The 25,058-nt window shown below is 35.5% G+C and overlaps 1 protein-coding gene across 3 annotated transcripts in view; it reads right to left on the minus strand.

Annotated features, from left to right (window-relative positions):
* Positions 1–25,058, minus strand: part of TRDN (triadin) — a 222,549-nt gene that overhangs the window by 158,617 nt on the left and 38,874 nt on the right. For all 3 annotated transcript variants that reach the window (XM_041469826.1, XM_041469828.1, XM_041469827.1), the window contains exons 4-6: positions 20,070–20,207; positions 18,059–18,085; positions 5,803–5,853 (exon numbers count right to left, since the gene is read on the minus strand). In XM_041469826.1, coding sequence (XP_041325760.1) covers positions 5,803–5,853; positions 18,059–18,085; positions 20,070–20,207 — 216 coding nt within the window. The remainder of the gene's footprint in view (positions 1–5,802; positions 5,854–18,058; positions 18,086–20,069; positions 20,208–25,058) is intronic.

The following is a 25,058-nucleotide window of genomic DNA, read 5'->3' on the forward strand; positions in this document are numbered from 1 at the left end:
CAAGTAAATTATTGTGATAACAAACAGCACTACAGTTGAAAAAGATTGAAGAGAGATACTTCAAAGCCTTTAAAGAATGTGGACAGCAGATTTACACTAAAAAACAGGCTGTGAAGAAAAAAGCAGCACCGGCAATGTATTATTGAATGAATTATAGACTGCAACTCATTCAAATGATTTAGCAGATCTAGGAGCATACCAAGAAAAAAACATTCTCCAAACTGAGTATTTTTGCAGAAATTGTAGCATGTTTTTACATCTTGCATTTGTATTAGCAGATGCTGGCTCTATCCTAAACACTTTTGTCAGTTTTGGCAGGACCAACAGCAGAGTTTCGCAAACAATGGCTCTGTGATGGTCAGTGTGAGTGAAACCTGAGCTTCTGCACATTCAGACAAAAGCTCTTGTAGTCTCTATGCCAAAAAATACAGCTGAACTATGCAGAACAGATTGATAATCAGAAAGCTTGTTTTTATTCACAGGGCATCTTACTGGTGTAAGAGAGATCGTTGTGGGTATTTAAAAATTTGTTGTAGTTTTTCCATAGCATTTCCTTATTTCATGATTTGAGGAAAAAAAAAAAACAAACAAACACACAACAACAGGAAAACAAACCAAAGAACCTAAAAGAAATAAAAAAAATCCCCATACCCACTCAGCAAACCCATAAAATGAGCCTTGAACAACACTAACTGGGTTGAATGTCAGTAGACCTGAAAGTGAGCAGAAAAATCTAATTTAAATTTGTTTCACATCCTCAAAATGATGCAAACAGAAAAAATGCAGGGAAATATTAATATTTTTGTGGACTACAGTTTAAAACATGAAGAAGTGATCAGTTGGCCCTTTCTGGAGAAAGAAAAGTAACTTGATGTGTCTGGGCAGGGAGCCTGGAATGTGGATAAGCAGAGACCAGGCTGGCATAAGCATAAGCTATTTTTCTCTTCCCAATTATAGGCTGAAGGTGATCTCTGGTTAGTTTGAGAGCCTTATCCTGTGTGTTGATATCCCCATAGCCTCAGAGGTTGCTAATCTCAGATTGTAATGTTTATCATTGCCTCTTATGGGCACTGTCAGAGCTATGGCTTCCCTAATTTGGGAAGGGCAGGTGCTGCCAAAAATTAAAGTGTTCATGTTTCAGGGCTGTGATCATTGGCCATTTTTGACTCCAGTCACAAGACCAACAAAATCCACTGAAGCTTTTGTTCTCACAAATTTAAATCTGGTATTTCTTAGCATGTTAACTCTCCCCCAAAATATTTTCATGTTCAAATTCATATGTAGTTATGAAAGGTCTGTCACAGAAAATACATCACTGTCTACAGATAGTTTCCATATTTTATCACTTGGGTATATTTTTCTTTGTCAAGGGCTTAATACACGCTCTTTCTCAAGCTTAAAATTCTAGCTGCAATCATTCCATTTCGGAATTAGCCAGGCTGGCCATATTGCCATGTTTCTGTAAGAAAAGATTGGAGTTGATTGGATTTTATATTCCATTAAAAAAAAAAAAATAGGGAAAAAGAGCACAAACGTACAAAAATGTTTTTAAGGCTACTTACTCACTCTTCAGCTGAAAAATGCTGAAACAAAAACTGTTCATTCAACTTGAATTCAACCATTTTATTAGCTTTATGACACAATTTGTAGTTAAATGATCACTTCTTTTATTGCTTTTGCTACTAGGATGCTGGTGACATCCGTTAGAAAAAATAACAACTAGACTTAAAATCAAGTAGATTTATGGCAATTATGGAAGATAAAATTTTTCCACAAATTAAAAGAAATTTTCTTGGGCTTCCTTGCAAATGCCAAAAAGTCATAAGCTCAGACTGAAGTGTTATTAACATTGGAAAAAATATAATGTCCCAACCTAATTTTCACTAACCTAGATTTTGGAAATTGCTGAAACATTTTTGCATGTCTTTGAATAAAAATTCAGCCTGAGGCAAAAAGATGAACATGGGAAATCTCATGCTAAGTGACGAGAGTGTGATAAATTTATAAATAATCTAAAATAGAAGCTTATAATGGAAAATTCTAAGGTAATTTAACAATGTATTACAAACTTAATATTGCTATCTACTTCACAGAAAAATAAAAATAAGAAGCGTCACTTATATGTGAAAGGATTTTCCTAATTTCATTCATCATCTCAGATTTTATTTGCATCAAATTGAAGACATAGTGAAGTGGGATATGATTTAGTTTTTTCTTGGATAAAGTTCTCCAACAAAGACATTCCACCTTCCAAAACAGAAAGTGTGAAAAGAAGAGGTGTAATAAGGCCCTGGTTCCATACCTAAGAGAAGCAAAAATAGTTTCCAGCTGAGTAAGTCTTAAGTCTGCTGCTTAGTACAAAGCCAGGTGATGAGTGCAGTAAGCATGAAGCAGAGATTGCTTGCTCCAGCTAACAGACTAAGTGCTTGTCTACAGAGCAGCACTCTCAGGAAAGTTAAGATAAATGAACTAATACAATGAAGTTAGAGTGCATTAGTCAGAGAGCGTTAAATCTCTGCCTAGATGCTTTCATTTGGAAGCAAAGCAACTTTAGATGGCTACAACTTAATTCTTCCTGAAGGAACACTGAAAAAAAAGAGGTTGGTCTGGAGAGAGGCACAAACTCCCAGGTCCAAATACATAATTTAAGGAAACTACGGCTATGTTGCCATCTGTACCATGTTCTCCAGTTTAAAGTTAATGCAGACATAGTTGTAGCTGTACCTTGAGAAATCAGGCCAGACAGATTTGTCTGAGTACAAAATATGCTTTTTAGTTTATTAACTTAGTGAAACTATGTGGGTTTCTAGAATACTAGGATTTGTATGGTCTAGCTCTATTTGTATATTTACCTCTCAAATACTTTTTCTTCCAGCTACAGCAAATTAACCATCATTACAATGTTTTCTTCCGTACCTCACCCCGACAGAAATGTATTAGTGAAGTGATTTTGGGAAAAGTCACACAGTAAATAAATGTTTTCCTATTCCTTCTCAATGCCTGTTTTAATTAGAGCTATTTCCCAGAAATGCAGGGCAATTTATTTCACTGGTAAGAGATCAGTTTTCCCTCAAAATCAGAAATTGCCACTGGACCTTCCATTAGACAGAAATTCTGTACTTACATATTTATCTCAATATTTTTTAAATTTATCTAAATATTTTTTACTGTTACTCTCACTTTCTGCCAAACAATGTGTAATTAACTCTTGTTATTGGTAGTAATAACAATTATATCACCTTTGTGGCATTTACATTTTCTGAAAAATTCCTTCGCCCAGGATTTTTCTCCTGGGAAGCTGAGAAGCCTCAAATAAAAAGGAAAACAATTCTTATCTCATTTGCTTCTTCTCTGTTTTGCTTATGTAGAATGTGTTTAGAAATTGTTTACCCACAAGTGATTGTTTCTGGTGATTTGGTTTCTGGTGTGAGTTATTTTGACTCATTGGCCAATCAGTGCCAAGCTATGATGAGACTGGAAAGAGTGACGAGTTTTCATTATTATTTTTTAACATTCTGTAAGTATCTTTTCTGTATTTCTTAGTATATTATAGTTTAGTATTCTTTAATATAATATAATATAGTATCATAAAATCATAAAATAATAAATTGACCTTCTAAGAACATGAAGTCAGATGCATCATTCCTCCCTGCCATGAAAATCCCTGCAATACAATAACCTATTTCTTAAACAGACTCCAGCAGCAGCTCAGTCCTGCAAAACCTATCTAGAACACAATATCTAGATGCTCAGGAGAGTTGTATACAGGAAGATAATCAATCCCTTGCGCCTCTGCTGGCAGATCAAGCTCCTGGTCATGCAGTCCAGGTGCAACTGCACTTGTGAAATTACTAATACCTCAAATACCAAATTGGAAAGACCCTAATTCGTAGTGAACTTATGTGTACACGTTATCATGAAATAATTTGATTTCAGGGCTCTTAAGCATGACAAATGGCTTTGTGAAATTATTTCTCAGAGTATTTCTTCTTTACAGGATTAAATTTGTTACTATAATTGAAATAGACATTATTGCTAGTAGTTTATCAAAATATTTAATTAAAAGCAAATTTTAGGGCACCGGTTTGCTTGGCTCTCAATACTGTTTGAATCTTTTAATTTCAGTCACTTCCATCTGGGATTTTTATTCGTTGCAACCATTCCTCATATTTCACTTCAGTCTTTTAAAAATGAGGCTTATAGCTTGAACTCCCTTGTAAATTGGCATTTTTACTCAGAGGATTTGACTATTCAAAAAATACAATTAAATTACTTTTAAAACTCTAGTGTTCCCACATGTTGGGCAGAAGACAGAAATGGTTTTTGTACTTCCTGCTATTAAAAGCAATCATTTTACTTCTGGATTTTTTTTCTGTTAAAAACAATAAAAGACTGTATTTGTACACATTTCCTGAAAGGACTTTAGAAGGTAACAGTAAAATTCCGTAAGGATTCATGCCTTTTTCACACTGTAGACAGAGGCCAGATAGGATGTTTTCTCATCATTGTTCCTCCTATGTACAAGCTGAATTGCTGATATTAAACAAAAAAACAAAATCTAGGGAAAAAAAATTGTTTTGTGCTGCAGAAACTGATTGTATAACTGGAGACTTCATTATCAGGTACATAAATAATGGGACTTGACTAATGACACCTGAACACTTTTTTTCCCTGGCATCTTGTAATTTCTTTGTAATAATTTCTGAATGTTAATATTGTTTTGTGTAAAGAAATGCACTTTCATATAGATGAAATGGTACACAAGAGGCTGTTTTGGTCAAGATTGCAGCATTATTTGTGGTTTTAGATTACTTTGTTTGAAAACACCTTAACTGGGATCCTTGCTAATGGATCTGAGTTCATTACTGCCTGGCTTGCCCACTGGTACTGTAAGAAATTCATTTTGATAAAACATGACTTATTAAGTAGTTGGGAAACAGTTCTAGGCAGTCCAGATGACCCTGATTAACACAGAATTGGAGCTGAAAAATACTATAAATACATTTTACAGAGGTGTAAAATACTATAAAACCACACTAAGAATACATATGGGAATGAATATAATTGCAGGAGGGATGGTGTATGTGTACACACAATATTTTTAATAAGCCTCCTTCTTGCTTCCTCCTGCCACTACCAAGCTGAGCACCAGTGGGTTAGAAGGATGCTCCTGAAGTTTTATGTGGCCTAGCCTTTATGGAGGGGCTCTGTTAGGCAAAAAGCCTCTCCAGATATCCCAGAAAACACCTTTGTTTATATGACCTCTGAAAACCAGTCCAAACCAGTTCCTCTGTGCATTTTTGGAAAGCGCCAGTTATAGGAGATTAAACAGTGTGAAAAAGAGCAGGTTCTTAAAATGGAAGTTTTTCTTATCTCTGATACACACCTGGCTCACTCTTAGCTATGACTTCCTAACTTGGATGGCACCCACTGACCTATAAATTTGCTTTTTTCCTTGCCCAACACACTTCATGCCTTTTGCACCAGAGGAAGTTCATCAACACTCAACTTTCTTGCACCTTGCTAGAAAAAAGATTTCTGGAAAAGTTTGGGCAGGAGAATCTTATTATGAATGTGCATTTTCAATCTAACTACACAAGCATAAAATTATATTTTTCTGTTAATGCTAAGGTATACATGAATTTTTGATCATTTGCAGTCTGTGCCAGCTGATCTTTGAATGCTTCTCTGATACAACAGGAACAAGTTAACCAAGCTAACAAACAAAAATTAAGCAGTTAACAAAGACACTGTATGTTACACAAGTATATGTGGGCAAACAGAGAAAAAAAAACCAGTTACCCTTCGCTGGTGTTCGCTTTTCAGGTCTCTCCATTTTCTGTTTTTGAATTTCTGAAAAAAAATGCAACGCAGGTTTGTCAATATTAAAATAATTTTAGCACACAAAAATATCAGATGCATTCTCATATTAAAAATAAATAATTTAAAAGTGCTTAAGATATTATGGCTGCACCATGGCTTTATCACCTGCATTGTCAGAGTTATATACAATATATTTCAATTTTATATACATACATAGGCAATATATATGGATAAGAATCACAACATTAAGCGTCTTTAATAAGTATTCTGTTTTTGAGCCACACAACTACCTTTAAAGTCACTAATAGCTTTAGCTGATCTATAATAGCTATACAGTAACACGTGTTGGTCATGATTCAGAAAAACATTATTTGCTAAACATTTTTTGTATTTATCTTGAGCTGTTTATCAAGACTAATATTTTATGTTTTCCAAATTACCTTTGGAAGGAAAAAATGTTATTTTCACTACATTTTCTAAAATTTTTAAAGCTCACATATTGAATTGGTATCTCCAACACACAATAAAAGGTAGACTCAATGGTCTATACAAACTGCAGAGATAAAAACTTCCCAGGTTAGGGATTGTTGTCCCAGAGAATGACTAATTTTGATCATGCTGTACACCAAAATCTGAGAACTGTTTTCTTGGAGGTAGAAGGTGTGCAGTATTTATCTTCCTTTGTTATGCCATTACTTTTGAACAAAACTTTTCAGCTGTAATATTGATATTAAATTACTGCTATATACCTCCATATAAATCTTTTTCCTACTGTCCTTATTTTGTCAAAACCAGGATAATATAGAAAAAATGGTAAAATGCTGAATTTTCGAAAAAACAAACTAGAATTAAATCAAAATGTGCTTAGCTGTCCTTGCACACAGTTGAAGAAATTTAAAGAGCATTTATTTTAGCTGTGCAATAAAGTCATTAAGACTATACAGAGTGCCTGGGTTATCATATTGTGCACATATTTCCTGCAATAGGAAACCGCTCTAAAATACTGTATGAAATTTGTTTTCAACAAAAGCAAATGCAAATCTCACTATACTCTGTGGGAGATGGCTTCTTGTGTTCAGCGTGGTCTGCAGGGTCTAAATAGCAAGAACACTGACCCCAAAATTAATCCTACAGAGGAAAAGGTGTGCATATTACATCTCAAGTCTAAGAAGCTACTCAAATTCTTATTGAAGACAACTGAAATATTTCACTTACAACCTTAGTAATTTTCTCAGGATACACATTGCCAAAGAAATCCAGTAAGAAATGCAATTTTCCCTCTCCAGATATTTACATAAGTCCTTGAAAATAATGCAGAATGTTTTTATTGTAGAGTATTTGGCATCTGAAATAATTTATTTTGTGTGGTTTGCAAAAACATAGCTATTCTATGGCATCAGGCCATGTTATCTTCAGATAGAGAGAATATTTTTTCACTCAGATAAAGAGTAACAAAGGGTAAAATACAACACTGTTAACCACTAATGTATGGAAACATAACTAAGCTAATTATATGATGTCATTAGGCTAAAAGAAGTTTTTATTCAGTTCTCATCTTGCTCTTTTCAGCCTGGCTGGCAGTTCATTTATAGTTCTATAAACCTCAAAGGGCGAGAATAGAAAGAAATATACTCTACTGATTTACTGTGTTTCAGCTGAGCCTGGATTATTTTTCTTTCAAATATGGGAGGATATTTTATCTTATCAACTGAGAGAATCCTCTTGCTGGATTTTCAAACTTTTCCCACTTGTTTTGCTTAAATGGCTACATTCTCTAGTTTGGGTGGCATAAATGGTAGGATTGGTGCAAGACAGTAACAGATGGAAGATTGCTCCCTAATTCTGGGCGCATCTGAGCAGTTTTCCATGCCACTGCCTTCAAACACTGACTCAGAGGACTTAAAGAAAGCTGAGTCACTTCCTCTGCATTGCAACATTCTGTGGAGACATATCTCACCCAGTTCAAGAGGTCACCCTACATACAGAGATGAATATGAATAAATCATATTCTTCAGGCAGAGTCACACAGACACATATTCCTTGCTTGCTTTAAAATGCCTCAGCTCTGCTGCATTTCTACTATGTATTACATGTCTCATTACAGAAAAGAGGCCTATTTTTCTTGAAAAAAATAACTATAAAATAAGAATAAATCCTTATTTATTTAAAAAATAGTTTTAAAATTATTTTTGATTTAGGGACATTACTGCTAGTTTGACTGGAAAATATATATGGAGCAATGGCTCTAAAGCTGGTTATTTAAATCAGGCTCACACTGTTTCGGTAGTGAAGCTTGCTTCAAAAAAATATTCCAGTAAGTTGCACAAAAAGATACCTTTTTAGACAGACACATTGAGAATCTCATCTAATTTTCTACTACAACTCGGATACCACACATCACAAAGAAATATACACAAATTCCTAGAAGTGAAGTACATCTTCTTAACACACAAGTGTGTGCAAAAAGGCTTCTACACACTGCAAAATGTCCCATCATTAAGGTATCTTCACAAAATTCCCATTACAGCCTGAACCATCATAAAAAACTGCAGCCTGGATCACATCAATTCTGACACATTACATCCCAAATTTTACCAGTACAAATAAATCTAGTCTTAATATAAGCTAAACTGAATCAGTTTACGAAACAGAAAATAGTAAGTATTTGTTAATTTCAAAGTATTTAAAATCAGGATAAACATTAGATTATTGGAGATTTTTTGTTGTTGTTTTATGAGAGTTCTGATACTCTCTGCTTCATCTTTTTATGACAAATAGCTTTAATTTTGTAGTAATCATATCTTATTGCTGAGTTGACAAAGTGGTTGTAATATCATAGAAGACTTACATGGCCAGTTTAAAGCATGTAATTCATCTCTATCAATGTGACACATTGTTAATAAATCCTAAATATTACGAATTCATGTTTAGAAAAATGACAGAATCAAGCAGCAGCAAGGATAATCTTTGTCACCACAGCAACCATTCGGATTCTTTATGAGATGACAGCACAGTTTATGAAATTATTGTAAGGGAGTATGTATTTTAAAAGCTGTATTTCATTGTTTGTTTTCTTAAATTATTAGGCAGTCATGAAAAATTATGTTTCCCCTTGTGTTGCTTGAGTTTTGAATAGATAATTATTTCCTTAAATATGGATACTGGTTGATGCTAATTTCTCTAGGTGTCAGGTCTCGTGCAGATATACAGAACATACAGGGTGATTATTTAAATAGGTCCAAGATGGAAAGCTAGGAATCTTCTCACTGACCATTTCAAGATGCTGAAAGGAGACCGCTCAACTATATTGCTATCAAAATAATTTATCTATGTCCTGTTGACCCAAACCAGACCTTACCAGTCAGCTGAGGATCAGTATGGCAGGAAGATTTACTGGAAATCCCTGCTGAACAAGAGAGTCTGGGCAGCAGCTTCCTCACCCCTCATCCAGCTAATTTTCATTAACAGCAGTTGACAGTGTCTAACGAGAGCACAGCACTGGCTCTGCACTCTGGCTCCAGGAAGATCAGGATGGGAGAAAATAATTTCAGTCCCTTGAATCTCTGTGAACTAATGGGTCAGCCTGTGCAGGTTTACATCAGCGTGAATGAAGAGCACAGCCCCTCATGACAGGGCATGAGGAGATTCTCCTGGCTCCTGGTTCCCTTCTTTGTCTGCCTCTGTGTTTCTGATTTTGATTTTTTGTTATGTCCTTTTTTATAACATAGTAAAATGGATAGTGTTATTCTCAGCTATTTTAATTTTATTGTGTTAGAATAGCATCTATGAGCCTTAGCATACATGAATTACACATGGAGCTATGACATGATACAAATGTCTCATCTCTGTAACACAGGAGTTCAAATTTAGAGGGATGCATTTCTTCTCTTGCTGGGAAAGCACAGCCTTGCTTCATTAGAGGATAAAATGGTGAGTAACATTCTGGTATTGTTGAAATAGCACCTACACCTCACCCTCCACTAAGTTTCCATCTTACAGATGAAATATACCTTAAAAAAAAATCCCCAAAACCATATTAAAAATGTCTATGATATAAGAGACAAAGTGAGGAATAAAAAGAACCCCCATTTGAAACACAAGAATTCTTTACCCAAGGTAACCCAGAAAGTTAGCAAAAGAACTGGAGATTTACCTCTGAACCTGACATTCAATGTTACCCTCCATGCTTAAAGCCAACCTGTTACTACTTAAATACTGCAGTGAAGAAAGAATGTAGTTTTAATATCTCTTGTGTTTTAAATGTATAATAATTCTCTATGAAATGAGAATAGATTTTTTTTCCTAAAAGATTTTACCAGCTGGTCATCTTTTTCATCAGCTGTTACAGGTAACACAGCAATTTACACCTTCAATGCTTTGACATTCTCTCTCTTACAAATATCTAAACATGAAAAGTAAAATTAGTCCAACTGAAAGTCTGGTGAGCCAGAGGTTAATAATTTGCTTTTGAGCAGCTAAAATCCTTACAGCTATTGCCAGCAATTTAGTGGGGCTATATCCTTGCTAGTTTATCAGGACTAATTGGTAGCAAGCAGCTGATTATCCTGAAGAGTTGGTGGAAACAGATACTGAGGGCGAGGCCAGAGTGAGTGGTGTTAAGAGCTTTAGAAGATGGGAGAGACGTCATTTCTAATGTTTTTAGAAGTTGTCTATGCGAAGAATTGTAGTCTACTCTCTTGCTGTTGGTATCCTCAGGAGAAATTTGCAATTGTGCAGCTGATGTCTATTTTTAATCTAGATAGTACCAGCTGGTGAGGGTGACAGTTATCCTTGCGGGGCTAGGAGGAGAAGAAAGGAAGCTGTGCATTAGAGCAACTTCTATCTGACTACTAATACATCAAGTAGCCGTGCTCTACAGCCAAAAACACCCGCAGCAAAAGCAAAAAAACCCACCTTGTAACAGGAAAAAAGTGCAGGGATAAAAAAAAACAAACAAAAAACTTGATTGGAGAATTAAATTGGTGTACTGTGCCCATATGCAGGAACCAAAGACCGTGTACCAGAAGGCCATAAATACCAGCATTCAGTGTTGGAAAGTCTGAGTGACATATATGGCTTATCCAGGTGACTTTCCTACCAGCTTGCCAGTAGCACAGTCTTATCTCCCGTGTTTTTTTAGATTTCTCCCTGTTCTGGGGACTCAAAGCAACTTCAGGCTAGTGTACATCATAACTTTTCCTGAAGCCATGTGTCATAAGAGCTTTCTTGAAAATGCAACAGGGGACAAATTGCTCCTATCAATGAAAATGCTAAACAATTTGGGTGCTCTTCCACGACATGAGGAACCAGACCACAGTGCCTGTTAAATATAATTTCAGAATTTTCTATCCACCTCTTTGGAAATTGTGGCTACAAGTTACAATGAGAATAAAGGTAAGGGAAGGGAAGGGAAGGGAAGGGAAGGGAAGGGAAGGGAAGGGAAGGGAAGGGAAGGACCATGTCAAGTTCCATTTGCTTTGTTAAACTGAGGATTCCCTTCCCTCCAAAACCTAAATAATTTATTATCATTATCCTTATCATCATTATCATTATTATTATTGTTTTGTTTTTCCTCTGGTAAGGTTTCCATTTGAAACAGAAAAGCAATATCTTATCAGAAAAGTTTTTACAGGGAGGGGGGTACTTGCAATTATCTTTGACTTGTTGTCCTGTAAGCAGCACTGGCATTCTTCAGGGAGACCATATGCAGACTTTTTATGGTGGAATTGTAATGACTGGGTTTTTGAAAGAACTGAAAGTGGAAGATATGACAAGTTTTCAATCCTAAATATTTTAACACTAAGTTTTATTCTTGATATATATAAAGATGTTAAGGCTATGTTTTTCATTCCCAGACAGCAGTCCTGTATCTTTAGGTTCTAAAATCAAAAAACTGCACTACTTGCACTTTGATTAAAATCAAGAACCAAAAGACAGACCACCTCTTCACTCAAACAAATCAGCAATAGAGCCACATGATCAAAACCAGTGGAACATGAAATTGTCTTGACATGCTTCTCCTTATGGATGCCAGTCTGCAAGGTGTTACTGGTCCAGTGGTAAATGATATTTTTATAGCCAATTTTATCAGTCTGCATTTAATTGAATGTAATTTTCTAAAAAAAAAAAAAAAAATGCAGGCAAGGCTTGTAGATCTCTTAGAGCAAAATTATATATACTACTATACCTAAAATCTCTAATCTTGATTAGCATCAAGGAAGTCTTTTTCCATACAAATCTATTTAATTGTTGTTGGGTTGGGTCTTTTGGTTTTGTTTCTTTGTTTTTGAAAGCTGCTAAAAATACAATAAAAAGAGACCACAGACCCAGTTACTCTACCAAGATTTCAAAAACATGGACTCTGCAGATTCTACCTTACTGTATTAGTCTGTAAATAGTCATTCCTTGACCAATTCAATCACTTTTGGATCCAATCGATTTCATTTTAGGGGTTTGGCATGCAGAAGAGAGAAGTTTCTGTGGGTCATGAGCATGGGTTCCATTTGATGCATCCTCTCCTTGGCACAGCAGTAGCTGTGAAGGGATCTGAGTTCACTCAGAAATATGCAAGCCCCCCAGTTTTGATGCTGTGGGTTTAACTGAGTTTTGGAAAAATTGTTCATTTTCAGGTCAGGCACAGCAGACTCCAGCCAGTGAGGATCTGCTTAATACCCTCTCCTCTCAGAGTAAGAACCTCCCCAGAGCTCCATTACTGGGGCACAAATTAAGATTTCCATAAAAATTGCATGGATATCTTCACTTAAGGTTTTCCCTGATTTAAGAGGATACCTTCAACAGCTGCAAAACTCTCTTCTAACACTTCTGTCCAGGGTCCCTACTAGCCTTATGGCCCAAAGTACTCTCTTTCTCTTTTAAAATATAGTTGGCAAGTTTGGATTGAAAAGTTTCAGCTGAAGTGGAAAACAAATCACTATTCTGCAAAAGGCAAAAGAACTATAATTGAACATCCCTGTACCCTTGTGGTATATTGCCTTTTTTCAACTGTGTAATATGGAAAATATTTTCTTTCTTTTATAAAAATGCTATTTTATGGTGGATATGCAATTGCTGTACTGATCAATGTAAGTAAAACCAGATGAAATTGTTAAAAGAACATTAATAACAGAAATGGATGTCACAAAAATGAAAAATGCAAAAAAACCCCCACATCTGGAAAAGCACTTTAACATCTGAGAATTGAACCAATCAATGATTTCTGTCTTTTAACACAGAGAGCACTTTACACAAAGATATGCAAAATGCTTTACAGCAAAGTGTAGCCTAGGGAAACAGCAAAAGGCTTTTAGTGAGATCTTTAATAGCAACTCATATACAGAGAAGTGAACATTACCATACAGCAACATAAAAGAAACTGAATTCAGAAGGCATTATCAGTACAAATAGGTATATACTTTAGGGATGAATGGAACTATCTAATTATTTTTTAAGACACATATATGACAATTACACAGCCAACACAATTTTCAGTTTGCATTTATGATATTCTGAATTTATTGTCTCTAGCTCATTTCCAAACTGTCTGTAGCCTTGGGTTCACAAGAAGTTGTAGCTGTGGATTACAGCCATGCAAACACTGTGTCCCTTCACTGGGGAAAATTCTTGGAGTATGGAAAGCTCTCTTGGGAAATTATAACTATATTTTTAATAGTTCTGATATACTTCCTGAGGCATTTGCACTGGTCACTCTAGGGTAGCAATAAGAACTTCTGTCCCATCCACCAAGTCAGCTGGGCTTTTGTTCTAATCCTACATTCTTAGGTACTTTAATAGTTAAAAACAGTCTGACACGTGATAAATTGTAGGACTAAAAAGTTGTTTACTTGATCACTGCACCAAAAAACTATGCAGGAAATTGTCTGGTCTGAGAACCTTTCCATTTGGGAGCACTTTGTTAGCACAGATCAATATCCAGGTCTGAACAAGCCAATAGACTGTGATGGATAAATTCTGACTGGCTTAAACTTGGGGTGGAGAAGGGGTTAATAGGAGTGGATATCTGGCCTCAGGTCTGGGGGAACTACACCTTGGCCAGAGCTGCTGGGGCTGAGTCAGTGTAACTGACAATCCCCTTAGAAGCTGACATGTCTTTTAAGAGCATGATGCGTCTTCAGCATATTAATAACCAGCCTAATACTCTGGCAATGATACTCTCATTGGAACTGAAGACAGATGGATAAGGTGCTTTGCCAAATAGTTTGTCTTTTACAAAATTTCATGTGACCTTTAACAGAAATTTCTAGTCTGTGTTGGCTTTTTGTCATAATTTATGATTTTTTAAATCACATTTCCCTGAGAAAAAAGTCAAAACCATATTTTTCTGTCTCATGTACAGACTAACTCACAGAAAATTAGAGATCCATCTCTACCTGAAGGAAATGCTTCTTTTGATTGTTGGTAAGAATAATCTTATGCCAATAATAAAAAATTTTGGTAATACAGAGATGGATAACTGTCACAATGGTGCTTTATTTCTTCCTCTGCTTTTTTATTGAATAGTATTTATTAAAATTAAAATTATTTTCAGTTTAATAAAGACCTTTATAGGTATGGTTCTCAATGCTGAATGTTTGTACTTTACTATTTACACATCTTTATTTCCAATTTTGTGTTTTCTCAACTCTTTTCCGAACTCACAGCTGAGGCCAGTAGTGCCCACAAAAAAGCGAACAAACAAAACACCCTCCACTTTCTTTTTTACAGCAAAAATTTCTGGTAAAAACATGCAGGCATGCAGGTCTCAAATAATAGAATATGTCTCTAAAGGTGAAACTAACCCTGAAAAAATGAACAAGACTATCAGTCATAACTGTTATAGAAAAAAATGAAACAAAAAGCAAATTAAGCCTGAAAGAATTAAACCTGTCTACCATTTGTGAAAATGCCCTACAGTTTTTGTATGTTGAGAATATGCATTGTTAAAGGCTGCAAAGTCCCCGCCAGCATAATCTTTCTCTATGTCCACTGAAGAATACTGCTTTGCCAGACAATATTAAATGTTCATTCTTTTCTAATTATTGAAGATAAATATTAGTGATAAGACTTGGACTGGCAAAAATAATTGCAATAAAAAAAGGTGCTTGAGAGATATTTTCATATCTTCAAAGGATTCTGAAACTGATATTAATCCCATTGCTTGTGGAAGCCCATTGTCATTACTTGTACTTCTATTATCTTTGCTTTTAATTTACATCTCTAGGAAAATGATCTTTTCTTTCTTTGGGATCATAATTACGATTAGACTTTTCTTCTTTCATGGCTAGACAATGTCCTTGCCACTCCCCTTGAATTTTTTTCCAATATACAATTGTATTGTGATATCAGCAATCTTATTTTTTCAGTTACTATATTACATTATAAAGTAAATTTTGTGCAGACATTTTAGCATTCAAAAAAGCTGCTACAGTGAGGACTTGTCCATTCACTAAGAACAGACATGGAAGTTTTTCAAAAATTCTAATTCTATTAATGAATACCACAATAACTGCGAGTTACATCCAATACAAACTCTTAAATTCCAGGCACAGCAACCATAGCGCACATTTCCAGAATGAAATTTGAGAAAGGTTTTCCATAAAAATGTGAAAAAATGTCAATCTGTTCATATTCTGAAGACAGCAGTAGTGTACTGCACAATCTCACTGGTATTTTTTTTCTTGTTTAGAATGTTCAAATGCCAGTGTCGCCTAAAGAAGGATCCTTCATACAGCTAACTAACGTTTTGACACCCAAAAACCCCCCAGATCTATTTGTATAGATGTTCCTCTTTTGGGTCCAGCCCTAACAGCAGCAACATGGAAAAAATCACCAGTTCTGTGTCTTATTTTGTTTTGTTTCTTTTCTTTTATTTTCTTTTGTTTTAGGAAGCTTTTCTTCTGGAAGTCTTATTTATGGACCATGTAAATGACAGCACAAATTAGTTGAGAAAAGCTGCTTGGAAAGATCTACACCTTGTGCTCAGGGGAACATATTGTGATGTTTGTGAGAGTGCTACCTGCAGGAGCTCACCTGAGCCCTCAGCTCACCTCCCAGGGCTCTGCCTTCTGTGCTCATGACCTTCAGCGCTGGGAGAGAATTTCACGGTGCCTAAGCAGAAAAGCTGTTCATTAGACTACACCACAGAGCTCTCAGAAAGTTTCAGTTTCGCCTTAGACCCTGGCAATTAAGCTCCTTGATGTTTATACAGTTTTAAGAGAAGTCTGCAGAGAGGAACAACTCTGAGTGGCTGAGATGTGCCTGTCACCAAGGGGACACTGCACTGGCATTTCCAAGGGACTCGTGGCTTCAGGCCACATATGTTGTATTTCTGTAGCTCAGTAAAAGTGGTGACAAAATCAAGTATAAACAGGGCCAGATCCTGGCTGCCAGGATGAAATGGAGACCTCCAAACACCTGGAGATGGTAAGTTATTTGGGGATGTTGCTACGTGAAAGCTTATGACAATACTTATGACAGGAAAGGGTGCTATCTTCAGCAGGCACAGAAAAGAGAAAGTGTTGTGCAGGGAGACAAGCATGAGAATGCTTATATGCTAAAAGACAGAGGGAGAATCTTAAGCACACATTCAGGGAGTGGAAAAGCCCACTCAAAATTTGGTTTACTTTCTGGAAGGTGAAACATGCTTGAATTTGGGCCTTTTCACATCTGTGTGGCTGCATTACCCTGTAAGTACCAGATATGGAGAAATCATCAGGTTCTTGTCCATTTCCTTTATACCAGAGGTAGAAAAACCACTCAGGATTCATGTCCAGAGCCAGGAGCTTTGAATAGTGGGGAAAGAATTCCCAGCTGGCAGTTAGATACTCAGCTCCTTGGATGGAGCAATTTTAGGTCCAAACAACCAAACAGTAACTTCCAATTTCTTACCATTTAAGCAGCCTTGAGCTTGTTTAGAAGACTTCTCTGAATTCTGTTTGTACATCTTTCTGCCCCAATGCAATGGGTAAGGGCTACATCACTGGTTTCCAGAGAAGGATTGCAATGCTGAGTGTGGTGCTGTCCATAGAGTTTTTATGGATTATGCATTCCTAGCCATGAAGTAACAGCACTTTCAGCCTGGCCCCTACACTGGCCTGTGGTGAGAAGACACATTCCACCCATGTACATGCTTGCCAGCAATGTGCTACAGCTTCAGACTCTGTGCATCTTCTCTAAAATTAAAAATGTACCCGCCTCTATGGGAAAAGAGACAAGGCTAAAGGTTTTACAGTTCTTAGATGAAGTAAAGAGAGGGAATCTTTTCCTACACTGTCTGTAAGTTTTCCTAACACGAGGAGGTGTCAATAGAATGATAACTGCTCCTGGTCTTCAAGCCTATTAATTCCTTGGATTGCAGATTGAAATTGACAGGTTATTTCATTAAATAGAAGCCTGATCCAGTTCCATTTAACTTCAGAGAAAACTGGATTGTAGTCTCAGAAGCAACTGGGGTGATAAATTCTTCAATATGGGCAATTACCCCTTGAGAAGTTGATGCATGCCAAATTCAGTTCACATGGGCTGCTTACATATCCTACTATTCTTGAGCTTTGCTCAATATGGAGAAAAAACACACCCTAGTTTTGAAAAGATTTACATTCTATCATCAGTAATTCCAGCCTTCTAATACGTTTGCATTTTGATTTAATAGAAGTTGAATATAAGTTTTATGTTTCAGCAAAACAATTTCAATATCCATAAAGATTATAACATAAATCCTACTTCCTTCACTTGTCTGCTTTAAAAATTCAGTGATAACTAAGTAATTTTTTCTGAAAATTAGGACACAGTCCTTTCTTTAGGGGTGTGTGTTGGCTTCAGGTAAAATGCCTGACAGTACCTCATCATTATTTCTCACTAAATATACTTTCCATATTATTATTCCTGAACTTTATTTCTATACAGACATACCTATAACTCCTTTGCATTAACAGAAGCCCCAAAAGCATAACAAGGATATAAATAACATTTCTGCCATTCTATTTTTATATGAATTTTTTTTTCAGATTTTCTGTAATAATTAAATAATAAAGAAAAATGAAATGATAAAGGATTCTTAAAAATTGTTACAAAAACCAGCTCAGTAAATATTATTATTTGTGTTTTGCATTTAATGAGTTTGTTAGAGCACAACTGAAAAGGTTAGTAGAGTGCCATGTAACTATTGTCAGAATTTATATCACAGATATACAGTTCGTTCTTAAAAAGATTACAAAATATTGTTAAGCAACTGACCAACCTTTTTTCAGGGAAGGTTCCACTTCACCTAAACCAAGAGAAAAAAACAGATATCAGAGAAAATATTAAAAAAAACCCAAACAAACAAAACCCAAACAAAACCAAACCAAGATAAAAACAACAAAAAACCAAAACCAACTCAAAAAACAAAGTAAAAAAAAAAAAAAAAAAAAAAGCCCACATTTTTTCATGTTGATTCATTTTATTTCAAAAAAATATTTTTTCTTCTTTATACGCTAAATGACAGGCATCTATTCTGAGATTTTGGATTTTTAATTAAAAAATCTAGCTTGCCATAGAGTTTTGGGTAGATAAATTCAAGGTGCAGTAGTAATTAAGGAAATATCCAAACATCTATTTGTGCTTCTGAATATTAACTCGTGACTAAAATTAAAAATTTGCTTTTCTTTATGCATGTTTCCACATTTTAAGGAAAGGCTCACTGGTTCTTTTTAAATTCCAAATAAAGCATATATGAAATTTAGTAAGATTGTAAATCTAGCAATGCTTCCAGTGAAACCCAAGGCAAAACATAATCCATTTCAGTGTAACCATAAGCACTTGATTGCTGCAATATGTTATAGCAGCTCCATGTAGGACATGGAATTGAAGGAGTGATCCCGAATGACTGGCCAGTGTGCAGCCTCAGCTGCACTGACTACAGCACAGGGTGGGCAGGGTCGTCAAAGCACTTATTTTTTATGATACAGTGCAGTAAGATGCCTTGCTGCCTATTCACACTCCTGGTTGATGATGAACTTCCACTTGGGCAAAACACTGTCAGAGCTAAGGTTTCCAAATCTAGTGAACATCAGATCTTGAATTTTTGTCTGTCAGGTATTTTATGACTTTTCCTACTGCCATTAACACTTAGACACTCGAGTGTTTGAATGTTCACACATGCTTTGGGAGCTATGAAATCCTAAAAATGCACACTGATCAAATTTTATCAAGCTCTCTATTTTTCATCTTTTCTGTTTGTCAACCTTAGGAGAGACTGGCTTTCTGCTAGTTATAAATCACATCTCAGAATAGGATGCCCAATTCACAGACTCACATGTAGCAGCCTATCTAGTAGCATTCATAGATGATGCTAATATAAAAAGCTCATGCACATATTTAAAAGGTAAACACTTGGTAATATCTCAGGTTGCTGAACAAATGGGTAGAAGTCAGTTTCAGTACATGTCACTTTTTAATTATATTCTGGTGTAGCCAAATGGAATATAAAATAAACTACCGTGAAATGAAGATGTCACTCCTACACTTATCGCTTGTCAGAATGACCAATATGATGTGACATGATGATCCACTACTGGATGTGAGCAGTCTCTGCTCATACTGGGGGACTAGGTTTTATTTTTTTGTTTTGGTTTGGTTTTTGTTTTTAACAGAAGGAGAGTTATTTCCAAAATCAAAATGCTAGTAAGTTACTTTCATTTGTCTAATCATGTCAGATGAAGAATGGTACCATAACGGCAAAATAATTTCTAGTAAACTGAATTATTTGCAATATGCCATCCAAAATCCTGTAAGTTCAGTTGAAATGTTATATTATTTTTTTCATTTCAATATATTGCCCCATTATCAATATACCAGATTGAAAAAAGTTCTAAATTTCTTGATGTGTCTTGTATATTTTCCAGGGTTCTTTAGATTCTTGCTGATTAAAAGAAAATAGTAATTTCCATTCTCTGAAGCAATATCCTCATGCATATTTTGGTTGTGGCTTTGAAGTTGTATATAAATTAGTGTTCTTTTCTTCAAGATGTACTAATGGTAATATTTAATTCTGACAGCTTTTCTGTAATAGTACATTAAACATGAGATGAAAACTAACAAAGAGACCAATTTACTGATTGGAATAGCCAGTGGATGCTTTATTAGCAACAATGTTCTCTTTTCCTTTTTGATTGACCTTCTTGTCTGTGATGTTAAAAGCTGAGTAAGCCATTTTAATGCGTGTAAAAAAGCAGTTAGAGCAGTTACAGAAGTCTTTACATTACAAATACCTTCATCACTGTCATCATCATCACTCCATACGATGTCAGACAGTAAAGAAAAAAAGCCATAAATCCAATCAGAAGACTCTTCCAGTGTCTCATGAATAATTCTCAGTGGTTCTGTGCTGAGCTTGTGAACAGATCTTCCTGAGTGCAGAGTTTAAAACAAAAGCGATTTGAAAAAAGAATCCAAACCAAACAACTCCTTCAGTAGTAAAAGTTCATCTTCATTTTATACAGGACTAATTATACTACCTCTTTTAGCAGAAACAAGGATTGTGAATGTTAATTTTTATTATTCAAGCATTTGAGAACAGCTCTTCTTCCTGTGGAAGGCTGGTATAAATTGCATCTTACTGCACTTGCTGTTCACAGAGTGATTAAGGACCCAGTGTCAATTGTACAATTTGTTTTGATGTTGTACTCCAAGTTCTGGCTCTCCTTCTAGGGCTTGGTTGGGCAAAAAATAAGTATAGATTTCACTCTAAAATTCTTCATTTTAGATAATCACTTCAGTTCAGCCCAGTTTTTAATCTCAGATCCCCTGCCTCTTGAGGCCCATCTAGGATTCAGTCCCACTCGTGTTGTATTTCCCTGCTGAGCTCCTTCCTTCACACAAGTCCTGGCTGAAGAAATTGGGGTGAGTCTCAGGTTAGCTACACAGACAGATCACATCATTGTCATGAACCACACATAGAGGATGGGAAGAAGAAAGCTGTGCATACTCAGGCCAAAATTAACCTGAGCTCAGAATAAACAGGGATGCAAATCATGGCACAGAGACAGCTGCTTTCAAACTCATACTCCTGTGATTCTGGTTCTTCTCTCACAGCTTTTCTAGAATTTCTATCGCATACACTTGTGCACATGTGCATACTTAACTTGTTCTTGTTTTACTGCTCTGTGAGCAAGCAAATTAGGAAACAAGGAAGTGGTGCAGTTTCATGTCTTGAACCTCTGAAGGAAGTGAGAATTCTGCTCCCCACTGTATCCACACCCAGGTAGTGCAGCCATCAGTGGCTCATATTAGTATTCACTTAAAGGCTTTTCCAATTGGGATTTCACCAGATTTCTCTGTACACGACACACTACTTCAGAGGAACTTTCCCATCTCTGACAGACTTCTTCTTCTGACCATTCTGTACAGCAATTTTCTAGTTTCTTGAACTTTGTACCAAACATTGCTTAGGAAGAGGGGAAACCCTCATTCAGTCTATGTTACTGCCCACTGTACTTGAAACTACAGACTGAGTCATTGCCTGGTCTGTGCAAAGCTTTTCCACAAATATAAACAACTGAAGGTAGACTGCAAATGTGATTTGAACGTTTGACCTAGCCTTGTTCCTAGGAGTGTCAATAGAAATATGTACCCTGAATTTAACATTATCAAGGTGGGAACCATACTTCTGTAGGTAAAGATTTTAGTAGGAAGCTAAAGTCTATTCAGAACTACTTCTGATTGCAGTGTTCTGACTCACAAGCCAAAATCAGGAGTCTCACATGGACTTGCAGGCTAAAAATCATGCAAAGTGCAGGCTTAAAGGAACTTTTTCAGTGACAGCAGTATGAAAAACTATTTTCTTAAAGTGCTGTAACAAAACTTAGATGTAGTTTTATTTGAAATATAAATGCATCTCTATTCATGTTCATTTTATTTCTAATTAATTATTCTGAAACACAAGAGACCAGGCTGACTTTTTATTGGTTTGTATCTGCTTGTTGATAACGCAGACCAAAGAAATATTGTAGTTAATATTTTGTGAATATTGTATTATATAGGTAAGTGCTGCTGAACAATCAGACACATCAAATAAATTAAAGGTATGACATGATGCAAACACATGAGTTGTAAAGAAATTAATTTAATGCACTGCTGTGCACACTATTTTATTCAGAAAGATTGAGTAGTAAACCAGCAAATATTTACTTTGTTTGGAATGACACTTATTTGCATTGTCTTCATGCATCAAGATGTAGAGATTTAGTTTTTTCAAGTGATTTGCCACAAATTGTCTTCTCAAGCATTAGCCAGGAGAAGGAATACCTATACTTAAGCTCTTAAAAAGTAAATCTGTGACTTGACCCCTGATTCCATTTATACTTTACTCTAATCTAGAGGTGCTAAGGGGTCCGAGTGGACTAATAGAACAGACGTGGCCAGAGGTTTCTTAGCATAATCAAGATTTTGATTCACAAGCAGGGATGGTTTAACTTTGGACAGCTGCCTTGATTTTCAGTGTGGCTATCCACCCTCCTTTTACCCACTGGTTGCTTAGGGAGGGCTCAGTTGCTTTTACAGCCACAGGTTTTTACAGCTGCAAGGACTACAGCTATAAACTAAACAAGAATTGGCATAAATTTATTTTAATTAACTGGTCTATCAACTAGCAGCTCAAGAACTGCTTCCGCTTCACAGGTAGCAGAGCTGTCCCTCCTGGGCAGGCAAGGGAAAGGCTCAGAGAAGTGCAAGATCAAGAGCAGAGGAAATTATTCCAACCACCCCAAGGCAAGCCATCTTTGCTGATGAATCAGTCTTCAACATCATATCCTGGTCTTTAATTCATAACATCTTCATACCACACTACGAAAAGGGATTAGAAATTATAAGTGTCCAGAGGCAAAATTGTGTGTCCAGTCATGCCTATGCTAACAGGCGCAAGTTGCAAATCCTGTTTAACATAGAAAGTTTGGAAAAATCAGTTTGGGGCTGCGTAGAGGACACTTTATTGGTATTTGAAAAATGAAATTGTGTATTCAGATACTGTGAGCTCACTTGAGGTCTGATGCAAGTGGCATGAACCTGGAAAATTATGTCCTCATGCACAGATCTTATGTTTAACTTGTATTTCCAACATTTTTAAGAGTAGTGCTAATAGTAATGATGTGTTCTAAAATGCTTAAGAACACCACACCAAGTAATGCTGAAGTGAAAACTAAGACTGATTAATTCCATGCTTTTAGTTCTCCCAACAATTTTGACAATACCAGGTGCTACAAAGTCCCTAATAGAATGAAATACAAAGGAAATGAAACAATTCTGGTGTTAACAAGTACAGAGAAAGATTCAATTTACCTCACACACATGCAAATAAAGACAATAATTTCCAGAAGATTTGTATACTCTTGCTTCAAAAGTGAAGCTGAAAGAATGCTGATTTTCATAACAAACTTTGAGCTTCATATTTTTTAATTTAGAGATGTCCAGCAATTGAAAGCACGATGAGATTTTTTTACAATCATCTTGTAGTCAACATATTTGACTGGATTAGCAGTCTTCTATCCAAATTCTCATTTCTTAGCAAATCTTAGGACACTAATTATTTTAAAAGTAAGCTCACAATCTATTTCTTTTCCTAACATACGGTGCGTAATATAGAATTTGTAACCAATCAATACCTATAACTAATATTATTATAGATTAATATAATTGATCTAAATTGTAATTAATACATCATATATCACATAAAAGCCATTTCTCTGGAAGTAGAGGGGGCAGGATTTTGCATTTAAACTGTAAAGAGGCTATTTCTCAGAATATTTCTTAGATAGATACAGACTTATGAAGTTTAAGCTTTTGTTTAACTTTTAAATAGGGATTGAGCCAACTTTTAAGTCTTAGATAAAATAGTAAACAATTAATAAATGCCTGTTGAAGGAGGGGAAAGGAAGTAAATGGTTACTGAGGAGGTTAAGTTCAGACATGAAATATACAATTAATATTAGTTAATTTAGATTAACTAATTTTAAATTAAGAATTTAGTTGACACTATGTAATTACCTTTAAACACAGTTTAAGTTAAGATTATCCTGTTTAATGAAATATACCTGAAAGGACACTTAATCTTTGGTGTTCCTAAACTCCCTCAAAAGCCAATGCAGAAAGACATTGTGACCTTCAGAAGGCAAGTGTCTGTCTTTCCTCTGAATTCTGTTTTAAGGTTACATTAATCAATTTCCAAGATACCCACTCCTTTCCATTGACTAGAAAGGAAGTCTGAAAAATTAGCATGGACGTGTCACCTTATTTTCCTATTACTGAGGTATGTGACATGGATCCTGTTAGTGATACAGTTTCGGATTTAAATCCTTGTTATTGCACATTTTGGCTAAGCATTTAGATTTGTAACTTTGCATTCATAATTAATGCCAGGTCTATACAACTATTCCCCTTTGATAAATTACTTACATTCCAGAACAGCACCGATTCCACAAAAATGCATTGCTAGAATGTTTTGTTTGTCAAAGTATTTTATTACTTGGTACAGTATAAGGGATGTTTTTCAGCTCAGTAAAAATTCCTCTTTCTTGTGCTGGCATGTTCATTGCTGTGAGCATAATAACAGTTTTTTTTGTTTTGTTTTCAGAGGAAACATCAGAATTCCAGAACTTTCTGGAAAATTATAACATTTGGAAGAGTTAAAGCTGACAGAGGAAGAATTCCAATCAAATGGAAGGAATTTATATATCACCCTTCTAAGAAATCTTATCCTAGGACAACTCAATTGAATTCCATTAGAAAATGTTTGTTAGCTGTTGGAGATATCTGGAAGATTATTTGGATTTTCCATACTAAACATATGCAAATATATTTAAAATAATTATTTAAGAAATCGTTTCAGAGGTGTTGTGGGTATTAAATACTTTGAAAAAATTCCCTGTGTAATGTGAAGCCATGCATCAAGTGCTACGATTCTTTGTAGCTCTCTAGCATTAGTGGTACAGAAACAGTAATTTTATTTAAAATTTGAGAACAGTTCTGAGCAATTAATTTCTTGGTTTCTGAAGTCTCTCTGGCTCAAAATCTTAATTCCAAATAATTTAAAAATCAAATTTTTAACATTAATGGTAATTAATAACCCACACTTAACACAGCTCCTTGAAACCAGGCAATGACAAAGTTCTCAAGTCCTGCAGTTGGTATTAGGTATGTTCTTGGTAACAAGAAGACAAAAGGTAATTTTCATAAAGTGGCAAAGTAATTTTGAACAGAAAACCCAT

The sequence above is a fragment of the Pyrgilauda ruficollis genome, unplaced genomic scaffold, assembly GCF_017590135.1.
Source record: "Pyrgilauda ruficollis isolate IOZ18807 unplaced genomic scaffold, ASM1759013v1 scaffold24, whole genome shotgun sequence".
Lineage (NCBI taxonomy): Eukaryota > Metazoa > Chordata > Aves > Passeriformes > Passeridae > Pyrgilauda > Pyrgilauda ruficollis.